The 20,061-nt window shown below is 57.8% G+C and overlaps 2 protein-coding genes across 5 annotated transcripts; one reads left to right on the top strand and one right to left on the bottom strand.

The window, feature by feature from the left end:
• The first annotated feature begins 76 nt into the window (after window positions 1-76).
• PLCD4 (phospholipase C delta 4) lies at window positions 77-10,132 on the top strand. 2 transcript variants are annotated; one of them, XM_063400755.1, is made up of 16 exons: window positions 77-257; window positions 2,830-2,882; window positions 3,232-3,390; window positions 3,842-4,070; window positions 4,293-4,422; window positions 4,931-5,162; window positions 5,562-5,763; window positions 6,049-6,193; window positions 6,610-6,762; window positions 7,105-7,245; window positions 7,601-7,757; window positions 8,086-8,202; window positions 8,485-8,663; window positions 8,799-8,934; window positions 9,025-9,174; window positions 9,302-10,132. In XM_063400755.1, exons 2-16 carry the CDS (start codon window positions 2,858-2,860, stop codon window positions 9,406-9,408), a joined length of 2,262 nt encoding a protein of 753 aa, XP_063256825.1. In that variant the 5' UTR covers window positions 77-257; window positions 2,830-2,857; the 3' UTR covers window positions 9,409-10,132. The 2 variants fall into 2 exon arrangements, with proteins under 2 accessions (XP_063256825.1, XP_063256824.1); XM_063400754.1 differs by lacking the exons at window positions 77-257; window positions 2,830-2,882 and having other exon boundaries at window positions 3,003-3,390.
• On the bottom strand, window positions 10,125-20,060 carry ZNF142 (zinc finger protein 142). Of its 3 annotated transcripts, none has more exons than XM_063400736.1 (9): window positions 19,923-20,060; window positions 19,143-19,475; window positions 17,972-18,610; window positions 17,467-17,727; window positions 16,207-17,019; window positions 15,804-15,981; window positions 11,966-15,185; window positions 10,965-11,070; window positions 10,125-10,747 (listed from the first exon to the last, which is right to left on the bottom strand). In XM_063400736.1, exons 2-9 carry the CDS (start codon window positions 19,423-19,425, stop codon window positions 10,176-10,178), a joined length of 6,072 nt encoding a protein of 2,023 aa, XP_063256806.1. In that variant the 5' UTR covers window positions 19,426-19,475; window positions 19,923-20,060; the 3' UTR covers window positions 10,125-10,175. The 3 variants fall into 3 exon arrangements, with proteins under 3 accessions (XP_063256806.1, XP_063256809.1, XP_063256808.1); XM_063400739.1 differs by having other exon boundaries at window positions 10,125-10,675; XM_063400738.1 differs by having other exon boundaries at window positions 17,467-17,724.
• Between the last annotated feature and the right edge of the window lies 1 nt (window position 20,061).

Genomic DNA, 20,061 nt, shown 5'->3' with positions numbered 1-20,061 from the left:
CCGCTCCGCCTCGGGAGCGGCGTGACCTTAATCCGAAGCGACCTTGAGAGGCAGCGGCTGCGGGGCGTGCGGGGGCCGGGGCCGTCCCGCGGGGGCGGAGGGCCGTGGGCCGGGGGAGGGCTCGCCGCCCGGCGCTGCCGAGGGGCGGGCAGCCCCGGCTCCGCGCGGCCGCTGGCGGTGGAGCACCGGCGGAGCGGAGCGGAGCGGCAGCGGAGAGCGGGTACGGACCGGGCGTCCTGCGGAGGCGGGGGGTGACGGTGAGTACGGGGCTGCGACCTCCAGGCTGCGGGACCCCTCTCTCGGGCTGCGGTGCCCCGGAGCGGCTGCACGGTTGGGGTGGCGCGGGGCAGCAGAAGTGGCGGCGATTTTGTCTCCTTTGCCACGAGGTGTGATTTATGCCCTGAGCCCCAAATCCCTTGGGGTTAGCCGCCCCATCCCGGAGCCCCTTGTCTGTCCCCTCGCCTCCGAGTCCTGCCGCCGTCAGCTGCCGGCTGAGCAAAGCTCTAGAGTAAGGGCAGTTCGTGAGCGCGCCAGGGCAGCAAGGTGTGTGGGGTGCCTGAAGGGGCGTGAGGGGGGGGTCACCCTTCCCTGTTTTGGCACCGTCACCCATATGGTGGCATTTTATTCTGCCGTGCGACTCTGCGCTGGAACGGCTGGGGACCGCTCACACTCACTGGCCCTCCAGCTCTGCTGGGGCCTGTCACCACCAGGAGAGACGCTGCAATGGCTCAGAGTGTGCTGGGGTAGCTGGGGCTGTGCTGGCAGCAGGCAGCTGCCCTGCGGGAAACTCTCGGGTTGGGTTTCTCCACACCCTGGCTCTCATCCTGCTTGGCTCACCAATGTCATTCAGACTGGGGCAGGGGGGCCTGCATGGGGCCAGGCTGCGAGGGGCTCGTGGCATCCCTCACACAACAGGAGAGAGCAGGACAGAGGTGTCCTTGCATCCACATACTCTTCCTTGTGCTTTCTCAGGTTAGAAGGGATCATCCCTTCTTTGCTGCATTTGTGGAGAGGGCACTGCTCCATGGTTGGGACTGGGCAGGCTTACGCCGTGCTGGGAACCTGGAAGGGCTGGCACTGGGGGAGAAATTTAGCTCCAAACTCTCAGTGTGGTTATGGGCCCAAGGGCTACAAGCTGCTCCCTTGCATGCTGCCACCTTGTACACATGCATGGCAGGGTGCCAAGAGGACAGAACTGTTGGTGGCACTGAGCCCATCTTTGTGCCAGTCCAGCATGTCTCCCTGCTACTCCAGCTCTGGTGCCTCTTCCTCCACCCCAGCTGGCTAAGACATACCCATCTCCCTCGTCTGCTGTGGCACAGGGGCTGCAGAGCTGGTGAGCACCTGGAGCTGTGGCCCCGTGCAGTGGCATTGCCGGGCTGGGTGTTGCTGGAAAGCAGGAAGCTGCAGGCAGATGGGTGACTGGGGTTGTCCCCCCTGGTTCCCTGAGGGCCATGGGGTGCAGGGGCTGGGAGCACACTGTGCAGGGTGGATGTGGGGCATTCCTGGAGCTGTGCTAGCCAGTATCAGGGCACTGACTCTGAAAGGCTCAAGAGGAACACGGGGCTACCCCCATTTTTGGGTGCGGGCACTCCAAGTCCTGGGCCCTGTGGGTTGGGTGTGGGGGGATACAGCAAGACCTTGCAGTCTGAGCCTTGCAAGAAGGACCAGTGTTAGGAAAGCGTAGCCCCAGCACTGGGCACTACTGGGAGGCATTTGGGATGGCACCCCAGCTACTCCCTGTCTCCAGCAACATGTGGGGTCCCCAACAGTGGACAGATGCTCCCTATGTGCCCTGGGGACAGCCAAATAGCCACAGCTTGCCCCACGACTAGAGTGTCTTGCAAGAGCAGGGTCACAGCCCTGGCCAGTGCTTTTCTGCCCTGCTGAGCCACACTGAACTGGGGATGGCTGCTGTCTGGCCTGGGAGGCCACGAGGGTCTGGCAGTTGGGCTTGGCAGCTGCCTGCACACTGACGGCACTGGCTATTCCCAGCCCTACTTCACCAGTGCCTGTGCTGAGTCAGGGACCTAGGGCACAGCTGCCACCCCTGCACCCTGGCACAGAGCCCTGAGCTCCCAGGGACCCTGGGTCCCCTCCTGCACCCAAATCCCAACCCCCCAGCTGCGGAATCTGCTCCTCCAAAGCCAAACTCCAGCACCTGGGTGACAGGCACATCCAGTGATTTGTCAGCATAATTAAAGTCTCAACAGCCTAATCAAAGTCTCATTGTCCAGTAGTATTTATAGTCCCACTCACTACCATGTGCTCCCTGTTCAGCTGCGGGCGCAGTCACTGCCTAGGGTGCTGGTATTCCCTGGGGAGAAGAAGCTGTAAGGAGCTGAGGGTCATTGCTCTGTGTTCCCTTCCTTGCTATCACAGCTGTGCCTCTCCCTTACTTTCAAATTTGCTGGTTGCAATTGTTTTCTCGGTAGTGGGGGGTGTTTTGGGCACTGCCAGAGCAGTTTTTCCTGGTGTCAGGGGCTGCTTCTTACCTGGGAGCAGCAACCTGGGAGCAGCAGGGCTCTGGTACCCACTGGGCTGTGGGGTGTCAGTGCTGGCAAGTTTTTCTGTTTTCCACCAACACCTTTTGAGCTCCGGCTTCCCGGTAACACAGATTAATATTTCATGAGTATGGTGGTGTGAACTCGACACTTAAGGCATGCGATGACCCAGCAGGAGACAGACACAGGTGCACTCAGATGCAGGTGGGGGCACACACACCTTGCACACACATGGATATGGCTGGAGCCCAGCTGTCGGGACCTGGACACAGCTTAGGGTCTGACCTTGCTTCCCCCAGCCCCACCTTCTCTCTTCCCTCCCCAGGAGCTGCCAGCGTGGAGAAGGCAGAGCTATGGCATCGCTGCTGTGCAACGCCCGTGAGTGCCCCAGCGGAGGATGGGTGCAGGGCAGGGCATTGGGTCATCTGGATCTGTGCTGGGGCAAATCTGCTTCTGGGTAGAGCTCACCTTGTTGCACTCAGAAGCATGCACCCCACCATGGCCATTGGGATTTGGGCTTGGAAGCGCCAAGGGTGCGCCAAGGGAGGGGTTGATGGAGAGTTACCCTGTGCACCTCTTGTGGTGAAGGGAGTTTGTTCCTGGTTCGTCCCTCCTCCCTCACGGATAGAGGGACCATGTGTGATCTCAGGGGTGAGAGGAAGCAAAGTAACAGGGCGCAGTGCCTGGATACCCCCACCCTCAGTGATGCAGCCCATGCTGCCCCCAGGCATCCAGCTCACAGACACGCTGGAGCAGATGCAGCAGGGGACCCTGATGCGCAAAGTCAAGTCCAAGAGCTGGAAGAAGCAGCGTTACTTCAAGCTGCAGGAGGACTGCATGACCATCTGGTACCAGTCCAAGAGGACAGGCAAAACTGAGTCTGCCTGTGAGTACCAGCTGTGTATTGGCCATGAGGCCATCAGTAGGTTTCAGAGTGATCAGGGATGTGAAGGTATAGAGCTTCTTGGGCCATGCTTGCTAAAGGTGCTGGGGGATTGAAGAAAGGCTCTGCGTGCATGTGTGATCTCACACACCTCTCCATGAAACATCTTGCCCCCAGTAGGACCCATGGGTCAAAAGGGCTGAGTAGAAATTGCAGCTGATACAAATGGAACCTCTGGAATGCCAGCGTAGGAGTAAGCAGACAGAGGGGCAGATGGATGACTGGCTGACTTGATAGCTCAGTGGCTAATGGATAGATAACTGGATGGATGGATGGATGGATGAGTGGATGGAATGGAAGAAGGAATGACTGTAAGGATAAATGTCTGTGGGCAGTGCCCCTTGCCCTGTGGTCCTTGTCCTCTACAGACAGGCCTCCCCTCCCTCTGCCCCAGTCTCCATCAGCGATGTGGAGACGGTGCGGGAAGGGCACCAGTCGGAGGTGCTGCAGAGTGTGGCTGAGGAGTTCCCCCCTGAGCGCTGCTTCACCATTGTCTTCTACGGCCGCCGCGGCAACCTGGACCTCGTTGCTGGCTCGGCAGAGGAGGCACAGTGCTGGATACAGGGCCTGCGTCAGCTCATCGAGGTGGCCACCACCATGGACCAAAGGGAGAAGATAGACCAATATCCTTCCTGAGAGCATCGCTCTGCCCCCTCACCCACTGCGGATCATCACCTAGGCCCTTCATCTTCAGACTTACCCCTGCATGGGTGTAGCTGTTCTGGGTCTCACCAGCTGCATCAGTACAGGGCACAGGAAAAGGAAAAGATGCCCTCTGATACTACCCAGCCCAATTTCTCATAGCCAAGGTCCTTTCCCTTAACATTTGCCCTGGTTTCCCGCACATGGATTCGTGACTGGTTCCAGAAAGCCGACAAGGATAGGGATGGGCGCATGAATTTCAAGGAGGTGCAGCGTCTCCTGAAGATGATGAACGTGGACATGAATGAGGATCATGCCCTGCGGCTCTTCCAGGTAAGCACTGCACCTGAGAGCCTGGAGGGGTTGGAGAGGAACTGGAGGGGCTGAACCAAGCTGTACAACCCCTCGTTGCAAAAGGATCTGGTCACTGTCATCCATCCATCCATCCATCCATCCATCCATCCATCCATCCATCCATCCATCCATCCATCCATCCATCCATCCATCCATCCATTTGTTCAGCCATCTACCTGTTTACCCAAACACCCATTTGTTCATTTATTTATTAAGCTAATATGCTTTTTCTTCATCCCATTCGTCCATCCAGCTGCTTATCTGTCTACCCAGCTAACCAGCCATCTGCTTTTTTATCCCTCCCTCTCATCCATCCCTCAGTCCACCCAACCAGCCTTCCATCTGCCCATTCATCCATTCCCCCATTGATCAATGCCTGCCACTGGCGTGGGGTCTCTGTGCCCTCTGTTTGGGGTTGGAGAATCTCCCAACAGCAACTTTGGTGGCCAAGACACCCTGGGTGCTGAGGGAGCTCCCTTGCAAACAGGATGCTGACAAGTCAGAGTCAGGGACGCTGGAAGGGGAGGAATTTGTACTCTTCTACAAGGCTCTCACGCAGCGTGAGGAGGTGCTGAGCCTCTTCCAGGAATTCTCTGAGGATGGAAAGAAGCTGACACTGCTGGAACTGGTGGATTTCCTGCGGGAGGAGCAGCTGGAGGATGAGGGCACAGAGGAGCTAGCCATGGAGCTCATTGACAAGTATGAACCATCGGAGACAGGTGAGAGCTGGCTCAGACGTCAGCTGTGCTCTGCATGGGGGCAAGGAGGTGTCAAAAACTCACAGTTCCATGGCAGGAGCATTCCCAGCCCCATCCTGGTGTGAATGGGCACAAGAGGACTCACCAAGGTGTGATCTGGGTGCAGTTCCCCTTTATTTGTCTGTTCCTGGACCATTTTGGTGTAGAAGGTTGACCACCCATGGTGTGTAAGCACCAGCTTTGGGGTCCGCAGCCCACCTTTCCAAAGTTACTGCCCTGCGGCATCTTTCTGTGCCCCAGACTCTGGCAGCACCCTCGCCCATCAGTTTGGGGATTCTGGGAGCCACCATCAGCCCTGCTTGCCCCATTCTGTCTCTTCCATGTCCCTGGCTGTTGCTGAACCTCCCCCTGTGCCTGCAGCCCGGGCTCGCCATGTGCTGAGTGCTGATGGGTTCCTCATGTACCTCTGCTCCCTGGAGGGCTCCATCTTCAACCCCCAGCACCGGGCGCTGTGGCAGGACATGAGCCAGCCACTCTGCCACTACTTCATCTCCTCCTCCCATAACACCTACCTGATAGAGGATCAGATACGGGGCCACAGCAGCATCGAGGGCTACATCAGGTAAAGGGACTGCTCCCTTCCAGCCCTCCAACACCCTCCCACCCCTGTGTCATGTCCTGAGCAGCTCCATAGGGTAAACCCCAGAAGCTCCTTTGCTTCTCTGCAGTCCAGCACTCTTCTGGCTATGCCCTGCATGCGGCAGCATCCCCAACCTTGGTGGGTGTCCCCTGGTACCTTAGGGGTGACACCCACGGGCAGAGGGGTGACACCCACGGGCAGAGGGGAGGGCAGGGAGCTGGTGCCCTGGCTGAGTGCAGGGTTCCAGGGGTGACAACCCACCCCCAGGGCTCTGAAACGGGGTTGCCGGTGCCTGGAGGTGGATTGCTGGGACGGGCCAAATGGGGAGCCCATGGTGTACCACGGCCACACCTTCACCTCCAAGATCCCCTTCCGGGAGGTGGTGAGCACCCTGGGGAAGTACGCCTTCAAGGTAAGGCACCCTTCCCCAGGTGCTGGTGGTCGTGGGTGGTCCTCGGTGGGAGAGGATACATGGTAGTGGTGGGTCCCTGGAGGGGGAGTGGCACTGAGGCTCACACACCTGGTGATGCAGCAGGAATGGTCACACTGTGGGGAGGAGGGTGGCTGTGTCACTTTCTGGGGGATAACACTGGGGGTCTGACCTACGCTGTGGCAGGGGCTGGGGGCTCATGCAGACATGAACTGTTAGAGGTGCAGGGGTGAGATGGGATGTGGGGGACACTGAGGGATTGGAAGGGTACAAAGGTCTCAGAGGAGAAACAGACACAAGGGGCTCCATCCTGGCACTGATCATGCCTGGGTGAAGCCCTTATGAGAGCTCACCAGCCCCACCAAGGATTATTTTCAGGTGTGCATGTTGCTCCTCAGACCTCAGACTACCCAGTGATCCTTTCCTTGGAGAACCACTGCAGCATGGAGCAGCAGGAGGTCCTGGCCCAGCAGCTCAAGGAAATGCTGGGGGAACAGCTCCTCACCACTACCATCGATGGGCACGTCCCCAGCCAGCTCCCATCCCCAGAGGTAGGGACAGAGCACAGCTGTGCAGGGCATCTCTGTCCTGCCTGAGAGTGTGGTAAGGAGGTGGATCTGCTGTTCAGAGAATAGGCCAGCATGTTTCAGCAGGAACGCTGGTTGAGGATGCTGGGGGTGGGTACTGTGTCCTCATGTTCACAGAAGTGCCAAGGCTGTCCCCAGGGTTGTCTCCCCGTGTCCTGCAGAATCAGACAGTGGGTCAAAACCCTCGTACCCCATCCCCTTCTGAGTGAGCTGGTCATACTGACCTCCAGCAGTGCAGGATCCCAGGGGACAAGGCCCATGGAGGTGCTGGGTAGCTCAAGGTGTTCTCCATCCCCAACCCCACAGGAGCTGAAGCACAAGATCTTGCTGAAGGGCAAGAAGATTGGGCGGCTGGAGGATACCCTGGACGGGCCAGGGGATGAGGCGCCTGATGTGTCTGATGATGACAATGGGGCAGAGGCAGAGGAGGAGAGGCGGAGGGCAAAGGTAAGTGGCCCAGGCTGGGGACCAGCTGGGAGAGCTGAGCCCCTGGACACAGCTATGAGCTCTGATGACATCTTACTGCATAGAGGAGAGACAGACTGCAGAGACATCACCAAGCAGGGAGGACAGCCTTTGCTGCCCCTGGCTCTACCAGCCCTCACTTTGTTGTGGTGGCAATATTGGAGGTCCCCTGCTTGCTCTGTTCCTGGCAGGAAGACTGCTCATAGCAGGGATGCTGTCACCCACCAGCACACCCCTGGCTGCTCCTACCTGCCCTGGCTCTACAGCCCCTGGCCTGGGTGAGCGCTGGTGGGTGGGGCTCCCATCAGGAGGGACCCAACATGGCTCTGCCTTGCAGAAGGACAGGGAGACTCTGGCACAAGCATTGTCCGACTGTGTCATCTACTGCAAGAATGTGCCCTTCCGGGGCTTCAAGGAGGCCCGCAGCCATTCCCGGCCCTCTGAGATCTCCTCCCTCTCTGAAGCCAAGGCCAGGAAGCTCATCCGGGATGAAGGTGAGATGAAGGGGGCAGTGGCACCCAGTGACTGGGACAGAGTAGAGGGGGCCTCATGGGTAGCGCCAAAGCCTCCAGACACTGGCGTTCCCTCCCTGTCTGGGTGAAACAGGGTTCAGTGGGGGTGTACTGTGGGATTTGGCTCAAGTTGGTGATGAGGTTATTGGCTTAGAAAACACAGCAGGATGCCTAGATTCCTGAGTAGGGAAAGAGATGAGAATTGGTGGGTGAGTGCACAGGTGGATGGATGGATGGATGGGCAGTACATGTGGGTGACTGTGCAGGCCAGAGAATGACCCCACAAGCAGGCCTCATGTTCTGTCCCTAGGAAATGAGTTTGTTCGCCACAATGCCTGGCAGCTGACACGCATCTACCCCAGCGGGATGAGGACTGACTCCTCCAACTACAGCCCCCAGGAGATGTGGAATGTGGGGTGCCAGATTGGTACGGCTGCGGGGCTGCAGGGCTGTGGGCTGGGGAGATATCCCTGAGTCCTGTGCTAAATGCCACCATCAATACCTGTGTTAGTGTCAGCTACAACCCCAGCTGGAGTCAGGTCAAGTTGCCAGCTCTCCTGCTGCACTGGGGGTGTTCAGGCATTAGTACCTTATTCCCCTATGCAACTCCACATCTCTCTGGCTATGGGGAGAGGATGATTTTCAGCTCAAAGCAAAGTGTGGTATCTCCAAGTTGTTCTGAACCCTTTTCCCTGTCATGTCCCTCCAGTGGCCTTGAACTTCCAGACAGCTGGGACGGAGATGGACCTGTGTGATGGGCTCTTCAGCCAGAATGGCTGTTGTGGCTATGTGCTCAAACCACCCTTCATGAGGAACGAGGAGACTCTCTTCAATCCTAGTGACCCCAGCAGCTGGGAAGGCCCTGGCCCCACCATCCTGACAATCCAGGTACAGGGTTGTGGAGAGACCCTGGGGAAGTTGTGACAGTGTCCTGGGGCTCTGTTGATCCCAGACAGATGGGGACACTGTTGAGCAGTGTGCTGAAGCCAAGCAGCCTCACAAAGGATTGATTTGGCCCTGCAGGTAATCAGCGGGCAGCAGCTGCCCAAAGTGGCCAACAGCAAGGAGGGAGCCATCATTGACCCCCTGGTGCGTGTGGAGGTCTATGGGGTGCCCGCAGACCAGGCGCACCAGGAGACCAAGTACATCGAGAACAATGGTGAGAGCCACAGCGGTACCACGGACCCTGCTGCGCCCAGGCACAGTCCCCGCTGTCCTTCATGCTTCAGCACCTGCTCTCTCTGCCCAGGGTTTAACCCCCGCTGGGACGAGACACTGCAGTTTCAGATCCACGTGCCCGAGCTGGCCCTTATCCGCTTTGTGGTGGAGGATTATGACAAGACTTCCAGGAACGATTTCGTGGGTCAGTTCACCCTAGCATTTGCCAACATCAAACCCGGTGAGTCACAGCTGCCCAGTGGTTTTGGGTGCCCAGGACAGCCCTGCAAGCATGTCTGGGGCTCAGCTGGGTACTAAAGAGGAAGGTGGGACTCTAGTTAGCCAGAACCTTGCTGTCCTTCCTGCAGGATATCGCCACATTCATCTCCTCTCAAAGGATGGCACCAGCATCCCACCCTCTTCACTCTTTGTCCACATCCGCATCACTGAGCCACCTGGCCCTGAGCAGGACTGAGCTCATGGGGTGAGCAGCACCCGGATGAAAGCCATAGCACCAGCTCCGTGCAGCTGGGGCCAACCACCTTGCCCTCTTGTTGAGCTGTTTCTGTCATCCCTGTGTCATTGTTGCTGCTGTGACTCCCTCTGCAGTAGCCTCCGAGGGCTGGGAAAAAGCACTGACCTCCCATTTCCAGGTTCAGGATGCTGCTGCCCATGCATGAGTGTGGGGTCTACGCCAGTGCAGCTCCCTGCACCCTCCACAGGCACCCTGCCCTGGCCCACAGTCAGAGCTTGACTGTGAGGAGGAGAGATGGTGTGTGGCCTAGCTCTGCTGCAGGGGCTGGTCCCCCCCCAGTCAGGGGAGCAAGGCTGGAGCTGAGCAAACCCCAGGGCTGGGCACAGCTGGGAGTGGAGTTGGTCCTCATTGCCCCCTACCCCTGCAGAGCCCTATCACATCCCTTGGCCCCTACAGCCCCAGATTAACCCTTATCCCATCCTTTCTCTGTAAGCAACTTAATAAATTGTTCAGTGACAGACAGGTTTGGGTCTGGGTGCAGTAGTGTTGGGGAGAGATAGGGAGCTGAGTTTGGGTTTTTGCTCTTTCTCCGTGGGCACCTGGGCCACTGCTCACACAGGGGTTCCAAGCAGCACAAAGAAACATTATTAAAAGGAACTGAGCAATTCCTTTTATACAGTTGTGTATTTTACAACCCATATACATATATGCCTGTACACACACATACATTTCTGCAGCAGGCCTGTGCCACCAGTTGGGATTCAGTCTCACTGCAGTGTGCCATCCTTCTCCGTGGGGCACGCTCCTTCCTGCTGCATCCTGGGGGCCCCCTTGGCCTGGCTCTCCCTCTGCACAGTGTGAAGGTGGACGGTGTGTGTGCTGGGGTCCTTGCCCACGCCCTGGCTAGGGTCAGCAGCCCTGTGCTCAGGGTGATGCCGCTGGATGTGTTTGATGACTTGGAACTTCTGCTTGGCCTTGTAGGGGCAGTAGCGGCAGAAGAAGGGGTGCTCATTGGTGTGGGTCAGGTAGTGGTGGCGCAGGCCGGCTGCCCAGCGGAAGGCCCGCCCGCAGGCGTTGCACACGTAGGGCTTCTCCTCGCTGTGCTTCTTCAGGTGAGTCTTGAGGAGAAAGCGGGTCTTAAAGGCCTTGCCACACTGCTCACAGATGAAGGAACGGGCCTCCTGGTGCCGCGTCTCCTTGTGCACCCGCAGGGCGTCTGCACGGTTGGTGCAGTACTCACACTCATCGCAGCGGTATGGCTTCAGGCCTGTGGCAACAGGGAAGGGGATGGCACCGGGATGGGGGCACAGTGCTCTCCAGTCCATGGGTCTCACCATCCCTGTAACAGAGCATCAGCCCCCAGGGACATCCCCCTATGTCCCATTTTTTTAGCAGGCACACCAAGATCCCCATTTCCAAGGCACTAAATAGTGCCTAGGGTTCTGTTCCACCCAAACTTCCCTCCCACCTGAGAGCACCACCCCCACCCCATTAGCACAGGATAATGTGCTCCCCTAAATGTCCTCAACAGCTTGTTCTCAGTGGGCAGCACTCACCCGTGTGCTTTGTCATGTGGTACTTGAGTTGGTTCACCCACTTGCATTTGTAGCCGCAGTCAGGGCAGAGGTATTTCCTCTCCTCCTTGTGGATCCGCATGTGATACTGGGCAGAAGGATAGGGTCAGGATGAGACCATGTCCCCGGCCCTGGTGATGTGTAGGGCTTTTGGGGGCAGTGACAGACTCAAAGACAGCTCTGACATCTCCAGTCACTTGGGGCAAGGAGGGCTGTGTGCTTGTTGGCAGACTATGAGCAAGGGGGATCCACACCAGGGTCAGGATGACACGCTTGTACTGCTGAGCTGCTTTGTCCCAGCCTGTGGATGGCACAGGCTTTTCTCCCCAGGTTGGTATTTAAGGCAGAGTCAAGTTAAAAACCCAGCCCAACAGAGCTGAGCACACTGCACAACCTATCCCAGGTGGCCTCAGGAGGCTCCAGCTCAGCCTGGCCATTAAAATGTCAATACTTCTTTTAGCAAAACCAGACTACTTTTCCCCTCCATTACCCTATGTCTCCATCACCCACACATTTCCTGTTCTAGGAAAAGCCCTTTACCATCCATCAGGATGCTATCACCTACAGCAAGGAGGGCAGGGTCATGCTCTGCTTGCAAGAAAGCTGCAGATTTCCCTGCACCCTGTCTAACTGGCACCACAGAGTATGCTGAAGCCAGCAAGCAGCCAAACTTGGCTTTGAATGGTGCAAGGCTGCACCCAGAGAAGGCCAGAGATGTCAGCAGGAAAAGAAGTGAATTTAGACTGCTGCCACCTTCTTGCTTTGTTAAAAGTCTCCCTTGCCCTTAAACTGCAACAGCAGAGAAGAAATGTATTGTACTGACATGACTTTTATCTGCTTACCTCCTGTTTCTGTTCAGTATGAGCCACTGAACTCTGAGGACTAAACCTCCCCTTGGGAACTTCTTTCCCCAAATCCCTGTGGCTGGATGCCCCTCAAGCAATGTAGATGCAGTAGGATACATTCCCAAGCACAGCTCTTACCTTGAGACGTGAGGGGTCAGCGCAGGCATACTGACAGAGGTGGCACTTGTAGGGCTTCTCACCAGTGTGGATGCGGATGTGCCACGTGATCTTCTGCCTGTTCTTGGTGGTGTACTCACAGTCTGAGCACTTGTACACACGGGTGCCCCCGTGGCCCTTCATGTGCTGGTCAAACACAAGCTGGTGCCTGCAGGCAAAGTCACAGAACGGGCAGTGCAGGGGTCTGTCCTGTGGGGCAGCCGGCTCGTGGCTCTCCATGTAATGCCGTACCAGCTGCTGCCGTTCCTTGGCTGCAAAGCTGCACAGCTCACAGCGGTGGCTGAAATGCTGCGTCTTGTGTTCCTCCAGTGCCTCCCGGGTGGCGAAGGTCTCCTTGCAGGTGCTGCACTCCAGGTGTGGGTGCTGCTTCTGCACATGGCACTTGAGCGTGGCCTCACTGTGACACACGAAGTCGCAGCGTGGGCAGCTGTAGGAAACCTTCTCCTCGTGCCGTCGCAGAACGTGCTGCTTGAGGGCTGTCTCAGAACTGAAGCGAGCCTCACAGCGGGAGCAGCCAAAGTTGAGCTCACCATGGTGGCAGCTGTTGACATGGCGGGTGATGTCATTCTGCAGGTAGCTGCTGTAGTCGCAGAGCGGGCAGAAGTGGGTGGGTGTCTTCTCGTGCACCCGCAGGCGGTGGATGCGCAGCTTGGAGTTGGTGCCGAAGGTCTGGCTGCAGATGCCGCAGGCGATGCGCCCCACTCCGGTGTGCAGAGACTGGTGGGCCTCCAGGCGGTAGCGTCGCGTGGTGCTGAACTCACAGTAGCGGCACTTGTGTGGCTTCACCCCCTCATGCTTGATGCGGATGTGCTGCCGCAGGCACCGGGCCTGCTTGCAGGTGAACTCGCACTGGCGGCACTGCAGCTGTGGCCGCTTGCTGTAATGCTTGCGGTGCAGCCTGCGGTGCAGTCGCAGCGCTTTGGCCACCTTGGAGGTGAAGGGGCAGGAGGTGCAGCGAAACTCACCCAGGGGCACGCAGCCCCTCTTCTTGTGAGTCTTCATGGCCCGTTCCTGGTGGCAGGTGAAGGGGCATGTGGGGCAGGAGAAACGCCTCCTCTTGGGCAGGGTGGCTTTTGGTGGGGCTGCATCCAGTGGGAGCTCACTGGGATGGTCTTTTTCAACACTGAGTGGGTCTCCCTCAGGGAGTTCAGTCCTTTGGGGTTCGTCCTCCTTGAGATGCGTGATGTGCTTTTCAGCACAGTGGCTCTTGAGGGCCCGCCGGGAGCGGAAGGCCTCAGGGCACAGGGAGCACCAGAACTGTTCCAGGTTCCGGCAGCCATCCACGTGGGAGGTGATGGTGATGACACGAGAGCACACAAAGGAGCAGGCATTGCAGTGCAGCTTCCCTCCCTCCAGTCGATATTTCTCTGAGGGTTTCCCAGGCTGGGAGGCACCAGCAGCTCCACTGGGCTCAGTCCCATCCCCTTGCTGGGGAGGCTCTTCTGCCACCTCTGTGCTGTCACCCAGCAGAGATTTCTCAGAGGCATGACAGCTTGATGTCTGTGCCCCAGCCAAAGGAGCGCGTGCTGCTTGTGTTTTATCAGGTAGCAGTTCAGCTTCCCAAGGGCTCTCAGCATGCTCAGACTCCTCTGAGCCTCCCTTCTCACTCTTTGCGGTTTCTGTACCATTTTCACCAGGCTGGTCAGCAGGTTGGCATAGTCCAGGTGCCTCCTGATTGGTTGGTTTGAGGATCTTGTTGTTCTTCAGGAGAACTGGGCACTTCTTTAGGTGGTGAGTGTTGAGTCCCCTCTGCTGCTTAAAGCTGGCACCACACTCTCGGCACATGAGCGGGGCCCGGCGACTCTGGCAGCTGGCTTTGGAGTGCAGGGACATGGATTTCTCCTTCCGTGTGATGTACGAGCACTTCTCGCACTTAAAGACCTGGCTCTCCGACTGCACCACCAGCATCTGCACCCTGCCCTCCAGCACCAGTGTCTCTGCCTGCTCCTTGTCCTGCTTCCGCAGAGCCTTCAGCACTGACTCCGAGCCGCCCCTGGCATTGTCATCGGAGGTGGTCACATCCTCTGGGACAGGCAGACAGCCCTGTTCAGGTGTCTTCAGCATGCTAAGCCAGGCCTCTGGCAGCTTGGCTTGGCTGCTCTCTCTCACCTCAGTGTCTGCCACCACCCTGTGGTCTGAGCACAACCCCTCAAGATGGCCCATGTCCTTCTTTAGGACATCTTTTCCCTGGTTGTCTCCTGACGCTACACTGCCCTTCACCACCTTGTCTTCCTGTACATCTACCTCTTCCTCAAAGTCTGGGACGTCTTCGAGTGTATTGGCACTGTCCTCCAGGCCAAGGCCATCCCGGGAGCCCAGCATCTCATAGGCTGCGGGAGGCTCCTTGCAGGACAGCATTTCCACACTCTCTGGCTGGGTCACACAGGCTTCTCCAGTCAGGTTCTCCAGGAGAGGGTCAGATGAGACATTCAGTGCCTCCAAGTGCAAGGTGCAGCTCTCTGCCACATCTTCAGAAACAGTGAGCTCAGCAGAGCCTGTGGCAGCATTTCCTTGCACGCAGTCATCTTCCAGGGCATTGCCAGCAATAGGACAGCTCTGCTCCCCCTCACCCGTGCCTCTCTCTGCCTCGCTGGTGCTCTCTGGTGGAGCAGCATCCTGCTCAAGGAGGGGCACCATGAACACTTGCTGGTAGGCCTCTTCTCCCTGGGACTCCACCTGGGATGGCTTCTCCTTCACCCACTGCTCCTTGCCAGGGAGGGGGGAACTGGCATCCACATGCAGGGCTGCACTGAGCTCATAGCCAAAAAGTGCCTCAGATGAGCTGATCTCCAGCTCCTTGCTGGCGTAATTTTCCAGCCAGTCCTTGTCACCAGGAACGTAGCCATGAATCTTGCGCTTATGGAAGAAGAGGCTGGTGTTACTGAAGGTGCAGTACGAACAGAGAGCACAGCGAAACTCCTTCTGCTTGGTGTGCTTGCAGTTCTCATGGTTCAGCAGTGCCTGCTTGTACTTGGTCTGGTAGGTGCAGTACTGGCACTGGAAGATGGGCACCTGGTAGTTCTGCGAGTGCTTTGCCTGCATGTGCTTCTGCAGCTCGTACTTGCGCTTGCAGGCGAAGCCACACACCTCACAGATCAGACTTTTACCCTGGTGCCGCAGCTTGTGGCTGCTCAGCTGGTCAGCACGGTGGCACCGGTACGAGCACTGGTTACATTGGTACCTGCAGGGACAAGCAGAATTCTCAGGCAGCATGAGGAACTGGGGCAGACTGAGCTTCATCAGGCACGCTGAGCTCTCCTTCCTCATCTCAGACAAACAGGGAAGGGGTACTGTTTGGTTTGCCAGATCTGACCTTTGCCACCCAGACAGCTCTTACCATAGGCAATTCCTCCCTGCTGCAGCCCTTGGCACTGCTGGTGCTTTACACCCCTAGCCTGGGGACTGGAGATAGATTTCCTGAGTATTCCATACAGTGACTGTGTCAGACACCCTCTCACATGTGCATGCCAACAGCACTTCCAGCATCCCTGGAGGCAGGCTAGACCCAAAGGAGGTGATAATCTGGCAGTCCTGAACAGGCCTTGACCCACAAACATCAGCAGACCAATGACCCCAATCTCAGAATTATGCCTCTGAGGTAATAAACCTCCTTGGTGGCACAGAGACACCAAAAATAGCTTTGTTGCCACAGCACCATGCTTTAAGTTCAAAAACCACATTTCTTATGTACCAGGAAAGGCAGGGCAGGCATGAGAAAGGTGCAGCCAGAAGCAGATGCCTGGAGCAGGATTGGGGAGCCCTGACTATGCTGCCAGGCTAGTGGAGCAGAGGGTCTTACCGGAGATCTCCAGTGTGCTTGCGCATGTGGACGTTCAGGTAATGCTTCCACTTGGTGATGTACCCGCACTCGGTGCACATGAAGTTCTTGTCGTTGGAGTGTGTCAGCATGTGCTTGGACAGGTAGCTCACATCCCGGCACGTGAAGTCGCAGAGCTCACACTTGTGAGGTTTCTCTCCTACATGCAACACACAAATGCTTTCAGCATGGCAGCCAGATAAAGCAACATGGCAGGGAAACCAGCTCAGCAGGGAGCATGCAACAACTTCAGCCAAATGATCCTGGGCTGACAAAGCTGGTAGTGGGACCCAGGAACCTGGACCCAGCCCTCCCACCCAGAGGCAGGACAAGACACCTTCCCCATCCCAGCTCAGATTTTGGGACCCCTACAGGGCACACCCACCAGTGTGCAAGAGCATGTGCCGGATGAGCACCCGCTTGTGCGCTGTGGCGAAGGCACACTCAGTGCACTTGTGGATCTTCTCGTTGGCGTGCATCTTGCCCACATGGTCGTGAAACTCCACAGGGTTGAAAGTGGCATAGGGGCAGAAACTGCACTGGAGCTGCTCACTGCCTGGGTGTCCCTGCTTCTTGTGCTTGCGGAAAACATGCTTGTTGGAGCAGATGAAGTCACACTGCTGGCAGTGGAAGGCGTAGTGGGTTTTCCGGTGAGCCTCCATGGCCTCAGCCGTGCCGAAGAGCAGCGAGCAGGCATGGTACTTGCACTCCACTGCCTTGATGCCATGAGCATCTTTGAGGTGACGGACAAACTCCTTCCGGTCCTCTGCACAGTAGTTGCAGTCCCCGTGGAAGCAGCTCAGCCTCTTGGATTCAGCTTTATGAGTCTTCAAGTGCTCCTTGAGGGCCTGGCTAAGCCGAAACTTCTCCTCACAGACGGGGCAGGAGTAAACATCAGAGTAGAAGTTGGAGATGTCCTCATGCATGCTGGCCATGTGGCGGTTGAGGGCGTTCTTCTCCACTGAGCTGTAATGGCAGAGTGGGCAGCGATGAGCCTTCTCGCCTGTCTCCCGCATCATGTGGATTTTCAGCTTGCTTTTGCTGGTGAAGTACTTGTGGCAGTTGGGGCACTGCAGGCTGGGGTCAGGGAAGTGCAGGTGGAGGTGCTCTACCAGGTGGGTCCGCTTTTTGAAACACCGCTTGCATTCGGGGCACATGTGGGTTTTGTAGAGATACTCAGAGCCTTCTACAACATCCCCTGGGGGAACAAAGGAGGGGGAGCAGTTTAAAAGGAAAAGATGGAGAGCACAGGCAGATATTCCATTCCTGATCCAGTTGTCCCAGGGTGAGGGTTTATTCACATATGCAGTCACACAGCTGCCATCTACTCAGAGGGACTGTCCCCACCCCAAGCCACCAGCACACTTCAGGTACTCAACACTGGCAAAGAACAGCCTACATCAGGCCTGCCCACGTGTCCCTGGTCCCCAAAGACAGGCAGAACTTTGCCTAAACATGGCAGGATGCATGAACAGGAAAAGAAGGGACTTATTTGCTTGGGCAGAGGTTGGGGGAACATGTGCACTAGTACATGCAGGAGATGTGAGGTCACCCAACAACCTGGGCCACATTTCCCTGCCAGCCCTGAGGATGTGGTACTTGTTCACAAAGCCTGAGCAACTCCTGGTAAGGCCCTGCATCCTACCTTTGAAGTGCTGTGCCTGTGGCACTCCAACTTTTTTGGAAGATGCCTTCCCATCTTCTTTGGCCTCAGCTTCGCAAAGGCTCTCACCATCCTCCTCTGGTGACTCGTCCCCACTGCTGTCCAAGTCCTCTTCAGCTGATGCTTTCTGTCCTTTCAAAGAGCTGTCCCCAGTACCTGCAGGCTTTGCTGGCCTGGCTTCTGCTGTGCTGGCTTTCCAGCCAGGGTGGCAATTATGTGGCTCCTCCTGCCCTTCTGATGCTGCTTCAGTGGGGAAAGACAAAAGATCATCATGTTCCATGCAAGAGGAAGCCACCCTCACACACCCACACACATGCAGAAAAACCACCTGGCTCAGATGGAGGGCACAAACTGTGCTGCAGGGAGGCATGAATGCAGAGTTCCCAGCCCTCCAGCTTCACCCCCCACTCCTCCAACTGTAACTGGGATGCACATACACAGCCAGCCTCTGCAGCACGCACAGGCCCCAATCCCCACCCAGCCATACCCGATGGCAGGATGCAGCACTGGTCAAGGTTGTGGGGGTCTGAACTGGGGGGGTCGCCTGTTGTGGGCACGTCAGAAGGGGACTCTGAGGTGTGACCCTTCCTGTGCTGCCAGAAGAGCTTGGCATTGGCTGTGATGAAGTCGCAGTGGCCACAGTGGAAGGGGAAGTGTGTCCGGTGGTGCTGTTGCATGGCCTGGCGGCTGGGGAAGAGCAGCGGGCAGGCCCGGCAGGCGCAGGCCACGGGGGAGGCCCCATGCAGGTGGCGCAAGTGACTGCGCAGCTGCTTGCGGTCTTCTGTGGTGAAGTGGCAGCCCCTCTCAGGACAGGGCAGGGATCCCGACGGGGCACGGTGGATCTTGAAGTGCTCCTTGAGTTGGCCAGGCTGCAAAAACACCTCCCGGCAGACGGGGCACAGCAGGCACTCTTGAGCAGAGCCTTCCTGCGTGCTGGCTCCAGGCAGCTCTGAGCCCCCGGGGTCACTCCGGCCCTCGCTGGCAGAAGCCAACAGTGCCCCTGGGAGTTCCAGGTGCTCTGGGGGGGGCAGCAGCAGGCACTGGTGCTGGGATAGCAGGGAGGCTTCTGAGAAGCTCTGACCACACCTCTCGCAGAAGTACAGCTCCACCACTTTGACCAGAACCTCTGCAGAGAGCAAGGGATGAGTGTTAGAAGGAGTTTCTTCCAGGCCCAGAGCTTGGGACTGGTGGTTCAGTTCCAGGTCTGGACAAGGAGAATAAATCCCTCTTGCCACAAATTACATTTTGGGAATCACATCCCCCATAAGAGGGGGAATACCACCACCCAGGTCGCCACAATAACCATTTCTGTTCCTTTGCACCTTAGAAGCATACAGAGATGAGAGGCTGGCTTGGCCCCATTCCAGTTAGGATGTGCCCACACTGGACCCATGTGGGAAGCATGCTGGGGGGTAGCAGTTCAGGTGGAGATCTCTGCCCAGTCCCTAATAACAGCCTGGAGTGGCCCCCTCAAGCAGCATGCAACTCCCACAGCCACTCTCCCCATCCAGCTGGTGCTAGGTCTGTGCTCAATGGTGCCACCAGACTTATGATGCAGGGTCAGAGATCTGAGGGCACCTAGGACAGGGAGCCATGCCAGACCTCTCTTGCTCTGCTGACTGCAGTGGGGCCCATTCTGCACTCCCTGCGCCCCATACCTGTGGCACTGGCTGCGTTGCTCAGTGTCACGTTGCCAGCCACTGTGTCGATGAATATTTCCACATTGCTTCCTTCAGCATGAGCCCCTTCCCCAGGCATTGAGGCCTCTGCCAGCAGCAAGTCCTGGCCGGCAGCCAGCGAGGGTGTCCCAGCCAGACCAGTGCTGGCCACACCAGGGCTTCCCATGGCTCCCACCACTGCTGGTGTGGGCAGGAGCAGCTCTGAGCACAGGGTCTCCATCTCCCTGCTGGCACCCTCTGATACAGTCACTGCTGTGCTCATTGCCACCAGGCACTGCCTTGGCGCTGGGCCAGTCAGGATGACCTCTCAATCTGAAACAGAAGAAAGCACTTTAAATGAGGGACATCCCAGAGCCCAGGAGGATTTTGGGGAGCAGTCTGTGATGCTAGTCTCGAGGCAGGGCATTTCAGTGCTGGCTCCTTTCTGCTGTGTCCCAAAGAGGCCGCTGTCAAGCCCTCTGTCACGGGGTAGACAAGAGTGCAAGGACACCTGTACCTTCTTCCTGAGCCCAACACCAGGGTTTGCTCCCTGGGTCCAGCTGGGCCGATCCCCGAGCCCACCCTCAGAGCTATGCCCAGTCTCCAGCCAGCAGGTGCCCCCAAGAGTCCCGCCGGGCCAAGCTCCCCCCAGCCCCTCGCCCTTCACCCAGGACTGTCCCCGACACCCCCAGCCCCTCACCCCAGGCTGTTTCCGGCTCTCCCAGCCCCTCACTCCTCACCCGAGCTGTCCCCGGGTGCCCCCAGCCCCTCGCCCCTTACCCAGGGCTGTCACCAAAATCCCCTCAGCCCGGGCTGTCCCCGCCGTCCCGGGTCCCCCTGCCCCGGCACATCTCGGTGGTGGTGCCGGGCGGCGAGAGCGCCGCCCTTTGTGCCTCTCGCGCAGCCGCTCTGCCCGGCC

This window comes from Prinia subflava, chromosome 6, assembly GCF_021018805.1.
Source record: "Prinia subflava isolate CZ2003 ecotype Zambia chromosome 6, Cam_Psub_1.2, whole genome shotgun sequence".
NCBI lineage: Eukaryota > Metazoa > Chordata > Aves > Passeriformes > Cisticolidae > Prinia > Prinia subflava.
The sequence above is the reverse complement of the archived record's forward strand: the minus strand, read 5'-3'. Positions and strand labels throughout refer to the sequence as shown.